We start from the raw sequence: 22,776 nt of genomic DNA on the forward strand, positions 1-22,776 counted from the left end.
ATTTGGCACAATCTCCATGATGATTCAGACTCTCTCTCTTCCTGTCTCTTAGACATAGAGGAGTTGTGGATTGGTCTACATGATACAGCTATGCAGATGAACTTTGAATGGACGGATCGCACTCCAGTCATCTTTACTTACTGGCATCCGTTTGAACCCAACAATTTCCGAAGCGTTAACGAGGATTGTGTCACCATCTGGGGCCCTGTGAGTATATATTACTATATGTTGTGTGTATTTACACACTGTATTGTTAAAAACTTTTAGATCGGTAAGATGTTTTTATGTAAAAGTAGTCTCTTCTGCTCACCAAGGCTGCATTTATTTGATCCATTGTTTTCTATTTGAATATATTTAAAAATGTAATTTAATTCTGTGACGACAAAGCTGAATTTTCATCATCATAACTCTAGTCTTCAGAAATCATTATAATATGACGATTTGCTGCTCAAGAAACATTTCTGATTATTATCAATGTTGAAAACAGTTGTGCACAAATTTTTCTGGATACTTTAATGAATAGAAAGTTCCAAAGAACGGCATTTATCTGAAATAGAAAGCTTTTGTAACATTATACACTAGCGTTAAAAAGTTTGGGGTCAGTAAGATTTTTTATTTTGGGAAGAATTTTAATAAATTAATACTTTTATTCAGCAAAGATGCATTAATTTGATCAACAGTGACAGTAAAGACATTTATAATGTTACAAAAGTTTTTGTTTCAAATAAATGCTGTTCTTTTGAACTTTCTATTCATTAAAGAATCCTGAAAAAATGTATCCAACTGTTTTACACATTGATAATAATAACAAATGTTGTCTGGGCAGCATATCAGAATGATTTCAGTCTTGGTGAGTGAAAGAGAATTCTTCCAGAAGCATAAAAAAATCTTGGTAATGTTGAATGAGCTTAATTGTTATAACATTTTTATAATTAAAAATGTTATAAAAATAAAATATAACAAAATATAATTTTTGGATGAAATAGACAGACGGGTTCTTGGCAGGTATGTTTTGTGATTCAATTAAAGGGATACTTCACCGATTAGCATTAAGCTTTGTATCAGTAGAAACCCAGTAGTATTTTAGAATGACCGTGCTTCCCTCCCTCATGTCCACCTGAGACGAGAGATTTCTGTATTGTGTGTCTGGAAAAAAAACTCAGATGACGCAAAAATCGTCATTTTGCGTCAACTGAGGCTTTTTTGGCCAGAGACTAGAGACTACAGTCAGTAGTAGGAGCTCGTTACGCATGTTTTCAACCCGCCCATAGGGGGATCTAAAACGGCGTCTTTTCAGTTTCGAGTCAACTAGTAGCCTAGTTGTATCATTTCTTCCGATACTGCCCTCTGTAACCGGTAGGCGTGGCTTGGGAGCGGCCTCGTAGGGCAGCGAAGCAAGTGCATTCTGGGAGTTGTTGTCTTTCATTTTCTGGCTTTTCTCAGTCTAGAAGGCACCAACTTCTAAAATAATTTCACAGTTTTACTACATAAATGACCCAATTTAAATACACATTCATCTTTCCAGCAGTGAAATATCCCTTTAAAGGTAAAAAGTTAAAGGTTTCAGTTAAAGGTACAGTGTGTTAATGTAATGTTTTTTCAAACCTTATCCTTTTTAGAACTATCTGACTGATGCTAATGGATATGAATCGGTTTTTCTTAAACTCATGATTAAGACAGCGGTCCTAAAAGGCTAAATTTACAGCAGCTTCATAGCGATAACCCCTCATTATACAGTATGTGTGTTTGTAGGAGGGCCGCTGGAACGATAGCCCATGTAATTACTCGCTGCCCTCGATCTGTAAGAAACCGGCTCAGAAGGCTGACGACCGGATAGAGGACCACGGCTGCAAACGGGTAAATCACTCTGTTGCCTTTTTCCTTCCGTCTCCCATTCGTCTGTGTCATTCTTCCCTTTTCATTTGTTTTAACCCCGTAATTATACGTTCTTGTTTTGTTCTCTGCAGCTCCTGCAGTCTTCTGTTTGTTTCTTCTGTTTAGCTGGATCCCCCCCCCCCCCCCGCCTCTACATACTTTCTGTTGCCCTCTTTCTCTCTGCATAAAGCCTCTATTCACAGTCTCTGCTGTGTCATGCTCTTAAAACTCCAGATGTGGTCAGTAGACCCAGACCTGCCACAAGCATACAATAAACAGAGAAGTCTGACTCACACACGCTAGTCTTCGTAACTCATAACTGTTTTCAAAAAAGTTTGAGGTCATGGACCAAGTTGCACTCACAGACACAAAATATGCATACATCGGCAAAATTCTGTCTATCACCCCTCCACCCATTTCATTCAGGTCTCTCTACATGAAACCCCTTTGTTTTGAATGAGTGTGTGCATTATTGCAGTTATCTTGCTGTGACCCTGGTAATAGGCATCTGTTAAATAAGAACTATGACCCTGTGACCCTCAGAGTTCAGAGGTTACTAGACTGTTTGACTAAGTTACTTCTTTCCCTTCTTTTCTTGCACATGCAAAACCAGGGCGCTGCTCTTTGGTTATAAAAGTGTTCTGATGGGTATTTAGTATGATGCTTGCTATGCAGTTCTGGGTGGTTTCACTGTGATGTTCTGCTCTAGAGATATGACTCAGGCCCCTCCTCTAATATAGGTCTGTGGGATTTTTTTCACCTGTTTATCATCCACCGGGCAAAAAAAATTTCTTTCTTAAATGTTTCTTCACATTTCTTCAGTAAGCTGCACAATTTGAGATATCATTCATATCCATAGCACAAATGGATGGTTTGTTCCAGTTTAATATTTAGGATTGGGGGTTGTTTTAATCACATTGGAGCATTAGTAAACGTGATGTGTGCCTCGTCAATTTCATATAATTACTGTGCTTTCCAGTATTTTTTTCATTTTACTTTTTATTTTTCTACTCAACAATTAGCTTTTGGGACTCCAGTCCCATTTAAACTTCATTTTGTAGATCATTTCAGCAATTTTTGACTTACACTGATAGAATGATCATTCATTAAAATTAGGGCTGTCATAAGATTAATCGCGATTAATCGCATCCAAAATAAAAGTTTGTGTTTGCATAATATGTGTGTGTGTACTGTGTATAATTATTTTGTATATATAAATACACACACATGCTTGTATATATTTAAGAAATATTTGCATACATATACTGTATATATTTATATATAATTTATATTATATATAAATTATACAAAAATCAACATTTTTCTTAAATATATACAAGCATGTGTGTGTATTTATATATACAAAATAATTATAAACAGTACACACACATATATTATGTAAACACAAACTTTTATTTTGGATGCGATTAATCGCGATTAATCTTTTGACAGCCCTAATTAAAATCTAACCGTCAGCAATTCTATTAGCACAATTTTTGCATATTGATATTGATTGGTTTGATTATGATTTGAAATTATGATTGACTGATTTATTTACACTACCATTTAAAGACTTTTAATAGTTTTAAGTTAATACTTTTATTCAGGAAGTATGCATTAAATTCCTCAATAGTGACAGTAAAGACATTTACAGTATAATGTTACAAAAGATTTATCTCAAATAAATGCTGTTCTTTCAAACATTCTATTCATCAAAGAATTCTGAAAATAATTATCAGTATTTCCACAAAAAATTAAATAGCGCAACTGTTTTGATAATGATAACAAATGTTTCTTAAGCAGCAAATCATCATATTAGAATGATTTCTGAAGGATCATGTGACACTGAAGACTGGAGTAATGATGCTGAAAATTCAGCTTTGACATCACAGGAATAACAGGATTTATTTTATATTTTTTTTATATATTTGTCATGGTTGGTTTCACAATGAGACAAGTAGAGGATGTATTAGCAGCAGTCTTACTTTATTGAACTAAATAAAACAAAACACTCTGGCACAGGAGAGCAACACAGAAGTAACATAAACCAAGCTTAACATAGACAACACCAGACAAAGAACTGAACTGAACAGAGCGAGGGTATAAATACACAGACCAAAGAATAGAGCTAAACAAGATAGGTGAACTTAATGGGTTACTATGAAAACAAATGAGTGCACACAAGAGCAACCAAGGCACACATGAACTAACAAAGGAGGGGGGGACACCTAAACGTGATAATATTAAAATAGAAAACATTTTAAGTTGTAATAATGTAATAATAATAATATGCCTTGGTGAGCATTATAGACTTCTTTCAAATCATTTTTAAAAATCCTACCGACCCCAAACTTTTGAAATCATATCTACATTGCATATTATTGTTGATCTCTCTTCCACGTATTGAGCTTTACAAATTGCAATCAGTTTATAAGGCATTCAAACTATTCTTCTGCTGCTTAGCAAGCACTTTCTGCTGATGAAAATCTAGTTAGAGAATGTAATGTTTATTAAAGTCATTGTGAGTTTGTCATTGTCAGACAATGAGAGAACACATCTGTCTTTCAGTAATGTCTTAAACAGACAGCCGGCCGACAGGTCAAGTTACCGCCTCTTGCCAAGTGCTGACGTGTCATTTAGATACATTCCTTAAAATGTGGGTGTCTGTGTGTGTATGTGTGTCTTTCTGTGTACAAGTTTGGCTATTCTTGTGAAGCCCAAATGTCCTCACTCATAGTCAAATATTATGACAACTGATGTGTGAAGACATTTTACTGGTCCTCACTAGTTAAAAAGGCTTATAAATCGGCCATTTCTATTTAAATCTAGTGTTTTGCACATGTTTCTGTAATTGGTTAGGGTAATTTAGGGGTAGGCAAAAGAAAATATCATTAACCTGATATAAAAACAATGGAAGTCTATGCAATGTCCTCACTAATATAGTGAAACAAACATGTGTGTGCGCATGTGGGAGGGGGAGGGGGGCTTTATTAATTTTGCCATAGGTCAAATTCACCTTCGAACAGAACCAGCTTAGACCAGTATGGTCTAATTCCTTGCTAGTCCAGACTGGTTTGTGCTAGTTTGTGTTGGTGGTCATGCGTTTAATTAGAAAAATTAAATGCAAACAATTTAAATAATGTTAAAACAAATTTCCAGATTATGCCCCCACAAATGATTTTCTTTCTGGTGTATCGATACATAAAACATTTCGACACAAAAAAATATGCTGAACTGTTCAGGAGCATCTATCAGTGCAATATTTATAAGCAAGAATAATATAATGCATTATAACCCTGCAAACTCTTTTCCTCTGGTGAATCTCCTCAGGGTTGGAGATGGCACAGTCCTTCTTGTTTCAAGGTTGGAGAAGAGTCTCTACCCTTTAGTGATGCAAAAGGAATGTGCGCTAGCAACAATGCTACGCTCGCCATTATTAATAACAGGTACTGGACACAAGCCTTGCAACATGGACTGGATTTGTATTCAGCTTGTGTGCTTTTTCCTGAAATCACCAAATTATAGAGCAACTTATGAGGTGCTCGTGTGCATGTTTCCAGGTTTGAGCAGGCCTTTGTGAGCAGCCTGGTTTTTGGACGGTCTGTTGATCAGTTCTGGCTCGGCCTGTATAATGAGAATAGCACCGGCCCCTTCCACTGGATAACGGGAGACGAGCTCACATACACCAACTGGAACAGAGACGAACCAGGTACAGAAACACACGCGACCGTATTTATGAGATGAGCATGTGTGCACCTGAATAGCTTGTGTCTGTATATCATTCCTTTTATCATTTGGTACTAAACCATAAAAATGCTAATCATGTGCAGCACGGATGAAGGGAGGCTGTGTGGTGATGGTGACAGGTCAGGCCATGGGTCTGTGGGAGGTGAAGGACTGTGCCAGCATCCGCTCCAAATACATTTGCAAACAGAATCAGGAGACTTCTTTCATCCCCAGCCCTCCTGCTCCTCAGCCTACGCCCTCCCTGACAGGGTCATGCCCATCAGGATGGAAAAGCACCAATACGTTCCACCACTGCTACAAGGTGTGTCTGTCACAGCTGTGCACCACTTTGAAATTGAAAACACCTTGTAAATTCCAATTTGAACTGAATTTGTATTTGGATGCAGATTCTATATATAAATCTATATCTGGATCTATACAGTTCATACAATATAGCAAATCAAATGTCTGATGTTTTTAAATTGCAAAATTCGTTTATATTATCACCCAGCTCTTTATAAAAAGCTTTATCTTCACATAGGGCAATATATATTAGTAAATCTCAACTGCTTGATTGCTTGTATCTTTGCAAAATGTAAACTATATTATTGCCCAGCACTAGTCTGCTAAATGCAACTACAAGGCATGAAGAAATTTAGATATTGAACATCATGATTTTCTGTAAAGCTGCTTTGAAACAAAGTGTATTGTGAAAAGTTCTAAACAAATTAATTTGACCTGCAAAGTCATATCATTTCTGTTAGTGTAGTTTTTTTTTTTTATATGAATCTTCCCATTATATTAACAATTTAAAAATGTATTTTCCCAGATTGCTCTCTAATTTAACCTAAAGTCTTTACAATGCAGTCAAACAAATCATGGATGTTTCATGGTGCTGAAATTAAAATCTCTTTTTGTTGACTGCATTAATTGTTTTGACAGTAATTGTTTAACCTATCATGGAATAAAATGACACAATTAATGACCACAAATGTATCACACAATTAATAATCACAAATCTTTTGAGTTGAATTATCCCTGTCATTCCGATTCAAATTCCAGATCAACCTCCTGTTAGTGTTGCTGTTCAATTCAAAAACTGAGCATATTCTTAAAAACTGAATTTTGTCCAGCCCTGGTGTCAGTGATCGCTGTGCTTTTGTAGGTCTTTCATGCAGGTGCACTGGAGAAGAAATTGACTTGGATTCAAGCTCACAAATTCTGCCAGAAACATGGAGCTCAGCTCACCAGCCTCAGCACGCCAGAGGAAGAGGCCTTTGTCTTCAAGATCCTCCATGAGGCCTTCGGGTAGGTGTGTGTGATGAAGGGTACAGGTGTGGGTTTGTAATGTATGAGGGTGTGAGAATTCATGTTTTTGTAAAGTTTTCTTTATTCACCAGTTTTTACACTCAGATACTCCAGAAATAGAATGTCTTTATGTTTTTTTATGTGTAAGATTAGTTATTGTCTTATACAATAGTTGTGTTCGAGTTGAACTATACTAGGCTTCCACCGACGGGGCGAGATGTGCCTGTTGCAGGTGGGGAGGAGATGAAAACGGAGATAAGAAGTCAGACACTTTCTGCTTCCTGTAATCCTGTAGTGACGCTTTTGAGGCGTACTTTATCACAGATGAAGTGCATTAGATACAATATTTGTCAAATACACCGAAGTTTCAGACGTTTTCATGAAGCAACAGAAACATTTTTCATTCACTACTTTATATACTGCTTAATACAGTGCCAAATGTACAAGAATAGAGTTCAACATAAGCCTATAGTATTTAAATACCAATAAAATGGCTCTATATTTTTATAGACATTATATATAAATGTATACATTTATGTTAATCAGTTTTATTTTGATAAATATGACACAATATAACATTAAGATTACATGAAAAGAGTTTTTACTGTTTTAAAAACATGAATTTGTGATTTGCTGAATGCGAATCAGGCCAATCGTGAAACAGCTGTGTCGTCATCAGAGCCTGTGCAGCTGATTTGGGGCGGCTGGTCTCGTCTTTAACAAAATTTCTAAATAGAATTCATTACGATTGGTCTGCGCAGCGCCTCATTTAGTCGAACTTACCTTTTATGAGTAGAAAGCATCATGTGAAAACTGCCTGTTAAAGGTATAGTAGTGTCTAACAGTTCTGCTTTCTGATTGGCTATGTGTGGACAGGGAGGCGGAGGATCATGAGCAGCACTGGATATGGATCGGGATTTCACGCCGGAATAGTGACAGTTGGACATGGAGTGACGGATCAGCTGTGAGTTTCTTAAAATACTGTGAATTTTTCATTGTATTTCATTGTACTACAACAGCAGTGTGTATAATGAATATTTTAATAATATTAATGGTTATTTTAATACTAAGTCAGGATAGAGCCCGACCGATATATCGGCGGGCCGATATTATCGGCCGATATTAGGCATTTTCCTAACTATCGGTATCGGCATTTATAATGGCCGATAAATTAATATTTAAAAAAATGCAGCGTGCGGCAGAGCATATGAGTGGAGTGGAGCAGTGAGAATCTCCGCTCATCGCTCACTGAACTGTTCACCCCACTGCTCCCCCGCTCAAAGCTACATCAGGCTGCTCTGCTCATTTTCGCTCAGCGCTCAACGCAGTTTGCTTCGCGCTCCACTCAAACCGCCCCCAGCTCGCTCCAAAAAAGGAAAAAAAATCTACATGTATATCACTTGTAGCGGTCCCCAACCTTTTTTGCGCCACGGACCGGTTTAATATCAGACAATATTTTCACGGACCGGCCTTCAAGGTGTGTGGCGGATAAATACAACAAAATAAAATGATACGACTGGCATAAAAACTGGGGTATTTTTTTTTTTTTTTTTTTTTTTATTATTTTATTTATGCAGATTTTTTACATACATAATACAAACAATACAAAAATAAACAAACACAAACAGCCAGCAATCGCACATAATATAAAAAGGAAAAGGTATACATATACGTGTCCATTCACTGAGCAGATGCCCTAAAACGTCCACAGATTAAGTCAAGGAAGCCTGTACCTGAGGGGAGTGAGGGACTCAGTGAGGATAAAAAATAAATAGAATAAAAAATATATATATAAAAATGAATAAATTAGGTCCCAGTTAGTGGGCTCTTCTTCCTGATGTAATCTATGAAAGGGCCCCAGATCTTCTTGAATTTATCTAGAGAGTTAGACATAGAAAACCGTATTTCTTCAAGGTATAAACAGGAAACCATATCATTAAGCCACCACTTGAAACAAGGAGGGGAAGCTGATTTCCACTCCTTTAGGATAACTCGTTTTGCGATGGTCATACCAAACATGAGGGCTTGTTGTAAAGCAGAAGGAAGAGCCAAAGAATCGTTGGAGCAGCCCAATATCACTAAGAGACAGTCAGGAGCCAGTTGTCTATTATAAACAGCACTGTACAAACTGAAAATGTCAACCCAGAATCTTGTGAGCTTAGAGCAGGACCAGAAAAGATGCCCAAGAGTTCCCTCAGCTGATTTGCATTTATCACAAGTTGGGGAAACAGCAGGAAAAAATTTATTCAGTCTAGTCTTGGAATAGTGCAACCTATGAACTACTTTAAACTGGATAAGCTGAAGTCGAGCATTAATAGAGCATGATTTTATCCTGTTTAAACCTATCGCCCATAACTCATCAGATATAACTTCGCCAGTGTCCTTGATCCACGCCTCTTTAATATGGAGAGATGGGGTTGCCACAACGAAGAGATTAACCAACCGAGAGACCAAACGTTTGGAGGTGGGAGGGGTGGTCATTATATCAAAAAAGTCATGTTGCATGGGGGTCGCATTTAGAGGAGAAGAAGTATGCTTGACAAAATTCCTAATTTGTAGATAACGAAAAAATTGATTAGTAGAGAGTTTAAATTTAGCCTGGAGTTGGGCAAAAGAAGCAAAGTGATTATCAATGTAGAGATCTCTGATAGTAGTTATACCTTTATTTGACCACTGCATAAAACCAGCATCCATCATACCAGGCTTGAAACAGGGGTTCTGACATATGGGGGCATGGATTGACTTTTCTGGGAGGTTCAGAATTACCTTGATTTGCTTTAAAATTTTTATAGAGTTGCAGAGTAAGAAATTATTCCATAACGATTTAATTTTAATATCAGGTTTTGAGAATAAAATGGCTGACAAGGAGGCACCAGTAAGTGACACAGCATTACTAAGCTCAATCTCAGGCCATCTAGGGCCGGGACCGCACACCTCTGACCCCACAGCCATGGACTGATTCCAGAAAACCCATGCTCTGGCGTTACAGGCCCAGTAGTAATGCCGAAAGACAGGCAAGCCTAAACCACCCTCCTCCGTGGACTTCTGTAAGTGGGCCTTTGAAATACGGGCAGGCTTGGAGGCCCAGACGAAGGGCATGATAATAGAGTCTAACGTCTTGAAAAAGGAAGAAGTTAGGAAGATGGGCACATTCTGAAATAAATAAATAAATTTTGGGAGCACAACCATTTTAACAATGTTGACACGGCCAATCAATGAGAGGGGGAGAAGTTTCCACTTATCTATCATACACTTAAGCTTGCCAATCAGATCCATATAATTAAGTTTAAAGAGAAGTTTTGGATTTCTGGGGATGTTAATCCCCAGGTAAGAAAAATGTTCATGGGATACTCTAAAGGGCAGATTATGAAGAAAAATGGAGTCAAGACCATTAGATAAAGGCATAAAAACAGATTTCTCCCAGTTTATAGTAAATCCAGAGAGTCGTCCAAAGCCATCTATCAGATTAAGAAGGGGTGAAAGGGATGTTTTTACATCTGAAAGGGTCAGAATTATATCATCTGCGTATAGACCAATGGTGCACTCGGATGTGCCGCACCTTATGCCGGAAATTTGGGGGTTGACTCTAATGGCAATGGCCAGCGGCTCAAGAGCTAGAGCAAAGAGCATTGGAGAGAGGCAGCAGCCCTGCCTGGTGCCGCGGTGTAATGGGAACGGTGGAGATCTTTCGTGGTTGGTTAGAACAGAAGATTGGGGAGCAGCATAAAGCATTTTTAATAAATTCATAAATTTCGACCCAAATCCAAATTTGTCAAGTGCAGCGAACATATATTTCCATTCCACCTGATCAAAGGCCTGCTGGGCATCAAGAGAGATCACAGCAGAGTGGGGCAGTTTAGTTGAATACATTAAATTAAGCAAACACCTTGTGTTTGAAAAGGAAAATCTATCGGGAATGAAACCTGATTGATCAGGATGAATTAAAGTGGCAATATATTTTTTTAACCGGCTGGACAGGACTTTAGCTATAATTTTTTGGTCGGAGTTAAGAAGGGATAGGGGACGATACGAAGAGACATTTGTTTCGTCTCTGTCCTTTTTTAATAGGACACAGATGTGGGCGTCGTAGAGAGTATGGGGGAAAGTACCCTTTTTCACTGAGCAATTGACCATCCGCAGTAGAAGTGGGGCAATAACGTCTATGTGTGTCTTATAAAATTCTATCCCGAACCCATCTGGACCGCATGCTTTGCCACCGGGAAAAGAACGAATAGCGTTTCTGATCTCCTCCAGTGTAAATTCAGATTCCAATTCTAGTCTTGCAAACTCAGAAAGAACTGGAATGTTTAGAGTATGAAGAAAATTGGCAATATCTGTATCCGTGGCAATAGATCTGGAAATATATAGCTGGCTATAAAAACTAAAAAATCTGTCGTTAATCTGCTTGTGGTCAGTTAATAGCTGACCGGTGGAGGAGGAAATTTTATGTATTGCCCTATCAGAAATGACGCCCTTCAGTTGCCTAGCGAGCAATTTATCAGCCTTCTCACCCAACTCAAAGTGCTTCTGCTTTAGTTTGCGAATATAGTTCCCAACCTGCTCACCCAGAATATGGTTGTATTCGTATTTCACTTTCAAAATAGAGCTAAGAGTATCTTCAGAGCCTGAGTTTTGATATTCCTTCTCCAGTTTAGCTAGTTCAGCCTCAATATCAGTGCGATGCCTGATCCTGGCCCTTTTGCGAGAAGACTGATATGAGATGATGTGCCCTCTTATCACGGCTTTAAACGACTCCCACAAAGTAGAATCAGAGACAGCGCCGTTGTCATTAGTGAGCATAAAATCAACAATTTTGGTTGATATATAGGCCCTGAACGTGTCATCCAGATATAGAGAAGGGTTGAATTTCCAGCTATATTGAGGGGCATAAAGTTTAAAGTCAATCACCAATGAAAGGGGCGCATGGTCGGAAATTAAGATACTGTGGTAAGTTGAGCTTATTACATTTGAAATAAGTCTGGAGTCAACCAGCATATAATCAATTCTAGTGAAACTGCCATGCACGGGGGAGAAAAAAGAAAATTTCTTTTCTAGGGGGTGCTGGTGTCTCCATATGTCAACCAAATCTAAAGAATTGGCAAGGTTATTGAGAACAGAGACCGATTTCAATAATGGGGCCACGGATGAGGAGGACCTATCCAATAGCGGATCAAAATAGCAATTAAAGTCGCCGCCGATAATTATGTTGAAATCATTGTATTCTGTGACAAGGTTGAATATTTTACAGAAAAAATCGGGGTTATCGAAATTTGGGGCATAAATGTTTAAGAGGACTAAAGGGACTAAGTTAACCGTACCCGTAACAAGTATGAACCTCCCACCTGGATCGGTAGTCTGGGATTTGAATACAAATGGGATGGTTCTGCGAACAAGAATGGCAACCCCCCTCGCCTTGGAGGAAAAGGTGGACTGGTACACCTGTGACACCCACGCAGATCTTAAGCGCCTCTGCTCTGAAGGCTGAATATGGGTCTCCTGTAAAAATACAATATCAGACGACAGGGACTTCAAATGTGAAAATACTTTACCTCGTTTAAGAGCCCTGCCCATACCCCTACAATTCCAAGTGGTAAAAGTGATGTGACTCATCCCTGATCTAAGTGAATAAATGACATATATCTATGTGGAGGGACATAGGATGAAGTTGGACACGTGACATACAAAGGGCTGGCAAAACAAAACATAATAAAAAAAGACAGATAAAGAAAAACAAATAAAAACCCCAAAAGACCCAAACCCGCTAAAAGAACTAAGCGGTACATCCCACTAGCTAACAAGGAGGCAGCCGGGTAACAGAGCCCGCCAAATTACACACCAAAAAAAGCCCACTTACCACGGGGCCCCGTGCGCATCTCCAACACATTAACAAATGGTTAAATTGCACCCACAAACAGTACTCAGTAAGCGATATTCAGAACACACGCTTGGTGAGATGAAAATAACAAGAGGAAGGGTATAAACGGTGCAGCATAGATCATCAAATTTAAGAAAATAAGAAGAAAATACCACTGAGAAGTGTGTATATATGAAAAGATAAGCGCATAAATTAATAAACATAGCTGGGAGTGTCAATCAGTAAAATCGAAGGTAAAAAAATAAAAATAAAATTATAGTAACAATATTAAAAAATATATATATCATAATAAAAAAAAAAATAAATAAAAAAAAAAATTAAAAAAAGAATGAAATTGTCCCAGACTCCCAGATATAGATTTGTGTACCCGAAAAAGACACTGTGTGAAACGCTATTTAAATACATGACGTTATGCTGCATCAACGACCAACTGAAAGTAAAAGTTAAACCTGAACCTTTATCAAAACGTGGAATAAGAAAATATCCAGAGCGAGAAAAAAAAAATATATGTGCATATAATCTATGTATAACGATAGATATACATATATACTATACACAATAATAATAGCCTATGATATATAGGATTTAAGAGTCATTCGCTGGGCCTAACGAGTTGGCAAACCGTTCAGCATCAGCAGGTGACACAAACATCTTCGTTGTGTTATTGTAGTCGACGTGGAGCTTGGCTGGAAAACGCAGGGAACATTTAGCACCAGCTTCGGTTAGCCGCTTCCTCACGCTTGTATAGGCTTGCCGCTGTGCCGAGACCTCCGCCGTGTAGTCAGGGAAAATAGAGACTCTCTCACCGTGATAGTACAGGGGTGCTTGTTGACGGCTGAGTCGCAGTATGTCGAGCACATCCCGATCGTTATGGACCTTGGCGATGATGATCCGTGGCCGCTCATTAGGTTGAGGCTTCGGTCTCAGGCTACGGTGGGCGCGGTCTATTTTTACAGGTCTGCTAAAGTTATCGTGACCGAGTAACTCTGGAATCAACTTAGAAACAAAGTCAGTAGGGCTGCCTTTCTCTTCCCCTTCTTTAATGCCCACAATCCTGACATTGAGTCTGCGGGAGCGGCCCTCCAAGTCGTTCACTTTCGCCCTGAGGAGACCGTTAGCCACCTGTAGCTCGCTGCACGTAGCTTCCAGAGCTGTTATGCGGCTGTCACTGGCTGACAAGGCTTCGTCGAAATCATCAAAGCGGCGCTCGGTTTCCTGGGTTTTTTTCTGAAGCGATGATAGCGTTACTTCAATTGCGTCGAGACGGCCCTCCAGAGATTTCTTTAGGGCATCCATGAGAGAGGTGATTTTCGCGAGCTCAGCCCCATGGCTAGCAATACCAGCTAGTATCGCATCGTTGCTAGCGGCCGACGAGCTCGTCTTGGATGCATCCCTCTGACTATCGTCTTTCTTAGGCATGTCGGCGTAAAACCACTCCCGACAGGTTACAGCAAAGTTTTAAGGGCAAATCAGCGTAAAATAGAGTTAAAGTGCAATAATATGAAAGTAAAATTAAGGAGATGTCACGGAGCACTCCGAAAACACGTCTACTCCATTACTGCGCACGAGCGCCCCCCCCAAACTGGGGTATTTTTTTAAATAGCCTATAATAATAAACGTGAATCCAATGTGTAGGTCTACTCGCAACTTTATTAACAGCGTCCTCTAACATCGCGCAGGCAAATGAGAAAGTCTGAACACAAACAAAATGCCCCCAAAAGAAAAAAAATCTCTATGTTTTCAGTGCTGATGCCTTCATGTAACATGTAAGGGTGGCGCTGCCAATAAAGCACCTAAAAGCTGTCACAACGAACCGGCAAAATTAATGATTATGAATATGTAAAATATAGCAGGAGACATTTTAAATTTTTTTTTTGTCTGACGGCTGGAAAGATGCTGACTCGTGATCTTCGCAGTAGTGAACGCGCCTGAGAGAAATGCACATTTCATACGGGAGAGCAGTCTGTTTTCTGTCGTTTTGAATTTTTCTGTTTAAAAGTAGACATTTCAAGCTTTATATATATGTCTCAGGTGTGTGAGGCAAGTAGGCTATACGCTGAGTTTCGGTTCATTCATGAGACAAACTCCAGGTTCACGCCGGCGCCTTCTTATTGTGGTTATCTATTTTCTAATATATTTACTTCTTATTAAATCCAGACAATTGGTTGATGAAACATTGATTAAAATTAAGATACAATTAATACAAAACGAAATTAAATTTAAAGACAGGCTTTGTGCTTTCTGTTTGAGGTCTCAGTGAAAGTTTTAAAGCAGTTTTAGTGCCGCTTTCAGAGCGCTCACGTCCGTAACGGAGAACTGTCCCGTTCATAACATTGTTTTTTAGGCCAGTGCGAGGCTAGGCCTATATATGTTTTTTCTTCTTCATGGCGCATGTTTTGACTGTTGCGCCTTAGGCTATAGGCTACTCCGGAGCGACTTATATTGATAGGCTACACCTGTATATGAATTCTCATTTTACTTTTTGAAGTACTTTTTGAACTCCATTATTGAGCCGAGTTTTGCCTGAAAATAGTCTACTGTTGATGACTGTGCAAGACAAATGGATTCAGGGTCAGGCTTGACTGAGCATGCTTCAGACTCGTGGTGTGAGCGAAATTGGAGCTGGAAATGCGACGCTCCGTCCTTTTGAAATTGCCGCTCTGCGCTCTGTCCAAGATCCGCTCGCTCCCGCTCCACTCCGCTCACATGCTCTGGCGTGCGGTGATTTATGTAAGGATGGCGCTGCCAATAAAGCACCTAAAAGCTGTCACAAAGAACTGGCAAAAGTGGCAAAAAATAACGTCCGCGTCCGGTGTAGACACAGTGTTAAAGCTCATTCTGCTACGTTACAACATCAAGCAATATTCCAATAATTTATATAATTATAACACTTTATAGGGCCATTTTGCATTAAGAGTAGCCTAGTTTCACGTTTAGTACATTTTGCTTACTACTTATTTAAAATAGTATAAAACTACTGTACATATGTAATTATAAACGTTTTCATTATGATATTATTAATTTTACTTTACTAAAAAGATCTGAGTTCTGAGAACTGGTAGATATTAGAGAAATTAAGATTAAAAATAGAAGATAAGGTTTTGTCAGTGACACTTTTGATATATTTATTGATACAAGTTATGTTTTAAATAACGTGACTAAATTAAAATACAAAGTCGTTAGTGAAGATTATGCAACAGTATTTAGAATAATATAATATAAAATGCAATGCAAACTAGTTTGGTTACAGCTCAAATTCTCATTCTATCATTCACCCTGCCTCCATTACATATCTTTGCCACACAAGTGTTTGATCACCACATTTGAGTGATCATTGCAAAACGTTTATATATTTATTCTGTTTATACTGTGTATTCTATATACAGTACCCATCAAAAGTTTGTACACACCAATTGGAAAGTGTGTCCAAACTTACTGTACTATAATACACATAAATAATATTGCTACTGTATTATAATATACACATAAATAATATCGGCCGATATATCGGTATCTGGCTTTTTTTAATCGGCATCGGCGCCCAAAAATCCATATCGGTCGGGCTCTAAGTCAGGATAATAAATGATATCCAGTACTAATTAAGAATGTTGAATTTAGTGCTTGTCTCGTCTAATTTTAAATAATTATGAGAGCCCTTTGGAAGGCCCTCTAGTGGGCCCCGACCCCCTGTTTGAGAGCCACTGCCTTAGAGCAAAAAAAGATTCTTAAAGGGTTAGTTCACCCAAAAATAAAAATTCTGTCATTAATTACTCACCCTCATGTCGTTCCACACCTGTAAGACCTCTGTTCATCTTCAGAACACAAATGAAAATATTTTTGATGAAATCCGAGAACTTTCTGTCCCTCCATAGACAGCAATGTAATTGCCACTTTCAAGGCCCAGAAAGGTAGTAAGGACATCGTTAAAACAGTCCATGTAACTACATTGGTTCAACCTTAATATTATGACATGACGAGAATACTTTTTTGTGCTCAAAAATAAAAAAAATGCAACAATTTTTTTTTTCGCCCAAAAAGTTTTCCAAAAAGTTTTCCGCCCAAAAAGTTTTTTCCTGTTGCTCAAACAGTAGAGCGTTGGTGCTTGCAAAGCCAAGGTCGTGGGTTCGATTCCCAGGGAAAGCAAGAACTGATGAGAATGTAAATGTGTACCTTGAAATGCAATGTAAGTCGCTTTGGATAAAAGCGTCTGCTAAATGCATAAATGTAAATGTAATAATAACATTGCAGTCTGTGGAGGGACAGAAAGCTCTTGGACTTCATCAAAAACATCTCAATTTGTGTTCTGAAGTTGAACAAAGGTCTTATGGCCCATAATTTTCATTTTTGGGTGAAATAAAATAACAAATTAACAAAAATGTACTACCATTGTATTCTTTGAAGTACCACAGCAAATATCAATGTACCATGGTATTGTGATCTGCTACCATTACTTTACTATAGTACCGCCACACAAGCTTTTTGCTTGGAATTCTACAATATAAAGTCTGTAATCTTTTTTCTCTTTCAGGTGGCCTATCAGAACTTTGGCAGAGGGAATTATGGTTCTGCTGAGTGCGGAGCAGCTAACATGGCTGACACCAACTGGCTGGTATCACACTGTGAGTCTGAGCTAGACTGGATCTGCAAAATACCTAAAGGGAAGGTAGAAGAGGAACCCGAGAGCCATGAAGGTCTGTCACAGTGCATGTTACCATGTTATCTTCTCTTTTTTTTTGCCTTTAGAAATATAACACATTAATATAATCGAAACAAGCTTGTTTGTGAGCTGAATACGATTTTGAATCTAAGTAATGTGAGATTACTATAAGTATGTGTCTTTGTGTAGACACTGATTTAGCGTGGGTTGACTTTGAGGAGGCCCAGTATAAAATGTTTGAACATCGCTCCACGTGGGAACAGGCTCAGAGGATCTGCAACTGGAACGGCGCCTCTCTGGTCTCCATGCACTCTCCTAAGGAGAATCAGTTTTTGGTTAGCACTTTACGCAAGGTACGCACACATAACACAAACACACACTGTCCTCTAAGATGTATCCTTATGACAGCTATTGTGATCTACACTTAAAGGAAAATGAAACACCAAAAATGAAAATACTGTCTGCATTTCCTTCATGTCATTACAACCTTACATTATTTTCTTTCTTATATGATACTCAAAATGAAATCTCAGACAGAATGTCAGGGCGTTGACTGGTAACAGTTATTTGAATTGTGAATGTAATATGGAGCTGGAATGACATGAGTGTAAATTTACAAAATATTTGGGGTGGATATTTTGAATGGAGAGTTTATTTACACACACACACACACATATATATATATATATATATATATATATATATATATATATATATATATATATATATATATATATATATACTTTTAATCTTACCTGTATATGAAATGTATTTGAAATACCAACCAAGATTTGTATATTTCACTGTGTCTAGATGTCCCGCAAAGAAAATGATCTGTGGTGGGTTGGGTTACACACATTTAAGAACGATGGGAGATTAAGGTGGTCTGATCATTCGGTGCTCAACTATGTGTCCTGGGGACTAGGACAGCCTCGACCAATCAGCAAAGAGCCCAAATGTGTCCAAATCTCCGCCTCAAAAGGTTTGACCAGAAAATGTCATCTTCACCTTGATTTGACATGCACCAGTTTTGACTGCACATTTTAAAACATTTATAATTTAATAAACTTAAAACTGTCCACGGGCTTGAAGGAACACGCCGACTTTTTGGGACTTTAGCCTATTCACCGTATCCCCCAGAGTTAGATAAGTCATCTCCGTGCGTGCCGTAACTCTGTCTGACGCACCCACTGCTAGCCTAGCTTAGCACAAAGACTGGAGGTAAACAGCTCCAGCTAGCATACTGCTCCCAATAAGTGACAAAATAACACCAACATTTTCCTATTTACATGTTGTGATTTGTATAGTCACAGCATGTACAAATAACAAGGTCACATGAGACAGCCATCTTCTAACCATATACATACTGGGAACTATATTCTCAGAAGGCGAACCACTGCTACTTCTGTGGAGTCACAACATGTAAATAGGAAAATGTTGGTGTTATTTTGTCACTTATTGGGAGCAGTATGCTAGCTGGAGCCGTTTACCTCCAGCCTTTGTGCTAAGCTAGGCTAGCGGTGGGTGCGTTACGGCACGCACGGAGATGAAAAGGGTGTGTATGGACTCATCTAACTCTGGGGGATACGCTGAATAAGCTAAAGTCCCAAAAAGTCGAAGTGTTCCTTTAAGGTTCAACACTTTTAAATGTCCAGATTATTTTGGGGAATAATACCGGTATGTGATTCAACAGCAGTGAGTTAAGTGAATTGCTTTAATGTTTTCTCAGGTGACTGGGCAGACCAGAAGTGTCACGTCGATCTTCCGTACGTGTGTAAGAGGGTAAATGTGACGGGTACCATGCCTCCCACACCCGCTCCTCCTCTCATACCCGCCGGCTGCCCCCAGGGCTGGAGTCCTTTTCTACACAAGGTCAGAAATTCACTCCCATAACCTGTCTGCTTTTACACTTGCAAGGCTAAGTTGTTGTTAAAAAAAATCAGTTTGCATTCAAATTTTGTTTTTATTTCAGCCTTTTGGTTTTAGGTTAATCTAATTCTTTTATATATATAAACTTTATACTTTTTAATAAATGTATCATTACTTTGACTTAACTGCAACTGTTCAGGGGTCTCATTTATAAAACTGTGCGTAGGAACCTTACTAAAAGTGTACGTGCGCCCGAAAGCCAAAAATGGCGAACGCAAAAAAATATTCAGATTTATAAAACCGTTCGTACGCCAGAACCTGCGCAGAATTCACTTTATAAATACCAGTCAGCGGAAGATTGTGCGCACATGCGTCTCCTCCCCGAAATAACCATATATGGAGCTTACAATGCCTAGTTTTACTATGCAGATCCTCATCTGCATATCATTTGCATATGATTATTCATCCACGTGATAACGTTTAACGGTACAAGACACATTACATTAATAAAAATCAAGTAGTTGCCTATCCTTGCCTTGTTTTTGAATACATAAATCAAATAGTGTAAAATACATTTCAGAGAAAGTTTTTCTCAATCTTTTCCACTGGCCGAATTGTATTTTTAATTGATTTATATTTTTAATGGAAACAGATAGGCCTTGGGCATTATTTGCACGAAACTATTTTCTCAGACAATCTGGTATTATCATGATAAGCAATTATCTATGTGGTTAAAACATTAAAACACAGCATGCCAGAGGAAAAGTGTTCAAAAACATCGCATCCACAACAAATATTTCTATTGACTGAATTTGAATATAAAAATGTTGTAACTTCTAAGTAATGATTTCATGTTTAAGTGCTTAACTCCATTAATTTGAATGGCATATTTAATCTAAATGTTTATATCAGAAGTAAAACATAGTTTAAATCATTATTTTATTTATTTAAACTGTTATTTGCGTCAGTTTCACTAAACGGCCCAACGCGCTCGCTGGCGCGGACATTTAAGAAGGGATGGATATTTGCTTCAAGTGACAGGCTTGGTGAGTGAAATTATATTTGTATTATCTTTCTGTATATGTTTAATTTTCTTTAGATTTTCTGTCTAAAAGTGACCAAAAAGACACTTAACTCCAGCTCACCATCGGTGTCGCCAATTCCCTTTGTCTCCAGAATGTGCGTACGCACGGCTCAAAGTTTGCTTAAAGGTGCGCACATTCTCCCGTCAAGTTTGTTTTTTATAGATCACAACCTTTGCGTGGGAACTGGCGTACGTACGTTTCCAGCCCCGTTTTGTGCGTACGCACGCTTTATAAATGAGACCCCAGGAATTTATTAGATCATGAAAAGTGTTTTTTTTTTAAAGGTAGGGTAAAAATCAGGGATAAAGGGATAAAAATCAGATCAGTCAGAAAATCAGTCGTTTCACTGATGAAGCAAGATATTACATTTTGATTATGTATTTTTTCTTTAGAACGTAAAAATAATCAGGAACTCTTCTTGTCAATCATAAGTACAGTTGTTGTTCTCTAATTTGATGTAAACTATCTATTTATATCATGATGCTTATAATATTGGTTGATCATGTGATCTATAACCATGTGACTCCTTAAATTAAGATGGCTCCTGCACTAAGTATTGTAAGCTTGACATTGTGACAAGGACATTGTGACAAGGTCACATGTGACCAAAATATTTGCCCTTTTTTCCAGTAAAATATTGTTTTTATCTCACATTTGATGACTTCTTCTTTGGTAGAGTGTGCTGACTCTCTTGATGTGTTTTAGAATGTAAGGAAATACAGATCTGACCTTTCTCCCAGGAATATTCACATTGCACATTTTCTCATATCAGTAATCTCTGAATTCTGTTTCTTTCCCTCATTTTCCAACAGTGTTATAAGGTGTTTGGAGAGGAGCTGTCGAGTCGTAGCACTTGGGAGGCTGCCTCCAAAACGTGTCTGACACATAGAGCCACGCTAGTGACAGTGCCAAACCACAGAGTTCAGGGTAAATCAAACCCACACACACTACAGAAGGGAAGCTAGGTTACGTGAAAAAAAAGAAAGAAAAAAAAAGAAAGAATAAGATATATAACTATATCATATATAACTATTATGAATCTTGGGACTGACATGCCCCAACGTCTGTGGTGCTTAGGGCCCTGTTTTCAGTTTGTTTTGTTTTGCAATAACTTGTGTGAATGATAACAGGCTAACCTCAAATTTTATCTATTTCTTTCTCTCTCATCAGCATTCCTTTTGACTCTGTTACCCAACAGCAGTTTCCATGTGTGGGTGGGGCTCACTTCAGAATCTCAGGCTCAGTTCAGGTGGTTTGAACCTGGGTTGCTTAGCTACACTAACTGGGCGCCTGGTGAACCAGTGGACAACAGACAAATGAAAAGCCCGGTACTGGATTTTTTATTTTTTATGAATGACTCTATCTATCTGTCTATCTGTCTATCTATCTGTCTATCTGTCTGTCTATCTATCTGTCTATCTGTCTGTCTGTCTGTCTGTCTATCTGTCTATCTATCTGTCTATCTGTCTGTCTGTCTGTCTGTCTGTCTATAGGATCAATCATTTGTAAACTTAGAAATTTACCCATCAATATGTGTGTTCCATTAGGGTAACTGCATAGTGCTTCTCCATGGTAGTCCTCAACGGATGATGGGCATGTGGGCGTCTCGCAAATGTGACGCAGAGAAACATGGCTTCATCTGCATGAAGGATAAAGGTACAGGAACATCTCAGATTCACAGACACACACAAATATGCATTGCGTATATGCTGTTATATTTCCTGTGTGCATGTGTTTCCAGACCCTGCCTTGCCCCCTGGCCTGGACCCTCTTCCACCATCATTAGATGGCTCATTAGAATTTAATGGCGTGCAGTACCGGATCTTGCAGAAGCGTCTGGACTGGCAAGCAGCTCTACAGGTGTGTGAATCCATTAATGGAACACTGGCTGCAGTACGGGACCCACGGCAACATGCCTACCTCACCCTCCTCGTCAGCACTCTCCGCAAACCCGCCTGGATTGGACTACACAACGATGGGGTGAGTGACATTGTGTGCATGTTGTACATCTCATCTCCTGACATGTCAGAGCTTCAGCAAAAGCTTCTTGTATTTCCAGGGGCGAAGCTACACATGGTTGGGCGAAGAGGAGATCTCTTTTAGTGACTGGAGGGATGGAGAGCCCAAGCAAATGTATGGATGTGGTCACATGACCACTGAGGGCCAATGGACTGTGGCTGCTTGTAATACAAAATTAAATGCAGCCATCTGTGAAATTAACACGGGTAAGAAAATGTTACAGTATATTTCAGAATGGCATGCTATACCTTTTTTGTAATATTCTTTGGACAGTATGTACATTTTGTAAATGCATGGAATTCCCAGATATAGTAGCCTGCTACACTGACCCAAATGTGCAGTATGCATCCAAAGTTAGCTCA

General features: G+C 38.6%; 1 protein-coding gene across 1 annotated transcript in view; it reads left to right on the top strand.

The window, feature by feature from the left end:
- Positions 1-22,776, top strand: part of mrc2 (mannose receptor, C-type 2) — a 47,203-nt gene that overhangs the window by 15,746 nt on the left and 8,681 nt on the right. The window contains exons 8-23 of the mRNA XM_079876485.1: positions 53-207; positions 1,753-1,857; positions 5,206-5,321; positions 5,436-5,584; positions 5,706-5,923; positions 6,767-6,909; positions 7,786-7,873; positions 17,313-17,475; positions 17,631-17,794; positions 18,255-18,423; positions 19,171-19,313; positions 21,208-21,322; positions 21,566-21,723; positions 21,943-22,051; positions 22,137-22,375; positions 22,455-22,620. Coding sequence (XP_079732611.1) covers positions 53-207; positions 1,753-1,857; positions 5,206-5,321; positions 5,436-5,584; positions 5,706-5,923; positions 6,767-6,909; positions 7,786-7,873; positions 17,313-17,475; positions 17,631-17,794; positions 18,255-18,423; positions 19,171-19,313; positions 21,208-21,322; positions 21,566-21,723; positions 21,943-22,051; positions 22,137-22,375; positions 22,455-22,620 — 2,400 coding nt within the window. The remainder of the gene's footprint in view (positions 1-52; positions 208-1,752; positions 1,858-5,205; positions 5,322-5,435; positions 5,585-5,705; positions 5,924-6,766; positions 6,910-7,785; positions 7,874-17,312; positions 17,476-17,630; positions 17,795-18,254; positions 18,424-19,170; positions 19,314-21,207; positions 21,323-21,565; positions 21,724-21,942; positions 22,052-22,136; positions 22,376-22,454; positions 22,621-22,776) is intronic.

The sequence above is a fragment of the Squalius cephalus genome, assembly GCF_949319135.1.
Source record: "Squalius cephalus genome assembly, chromosome: 1".
NCBI classification, from domain to species: Eukaryota; Metazoa; Chordata; class Actinopteri; order Cypriniformes; family Leuciscidae; genus Squalius; species Squalius cephalus.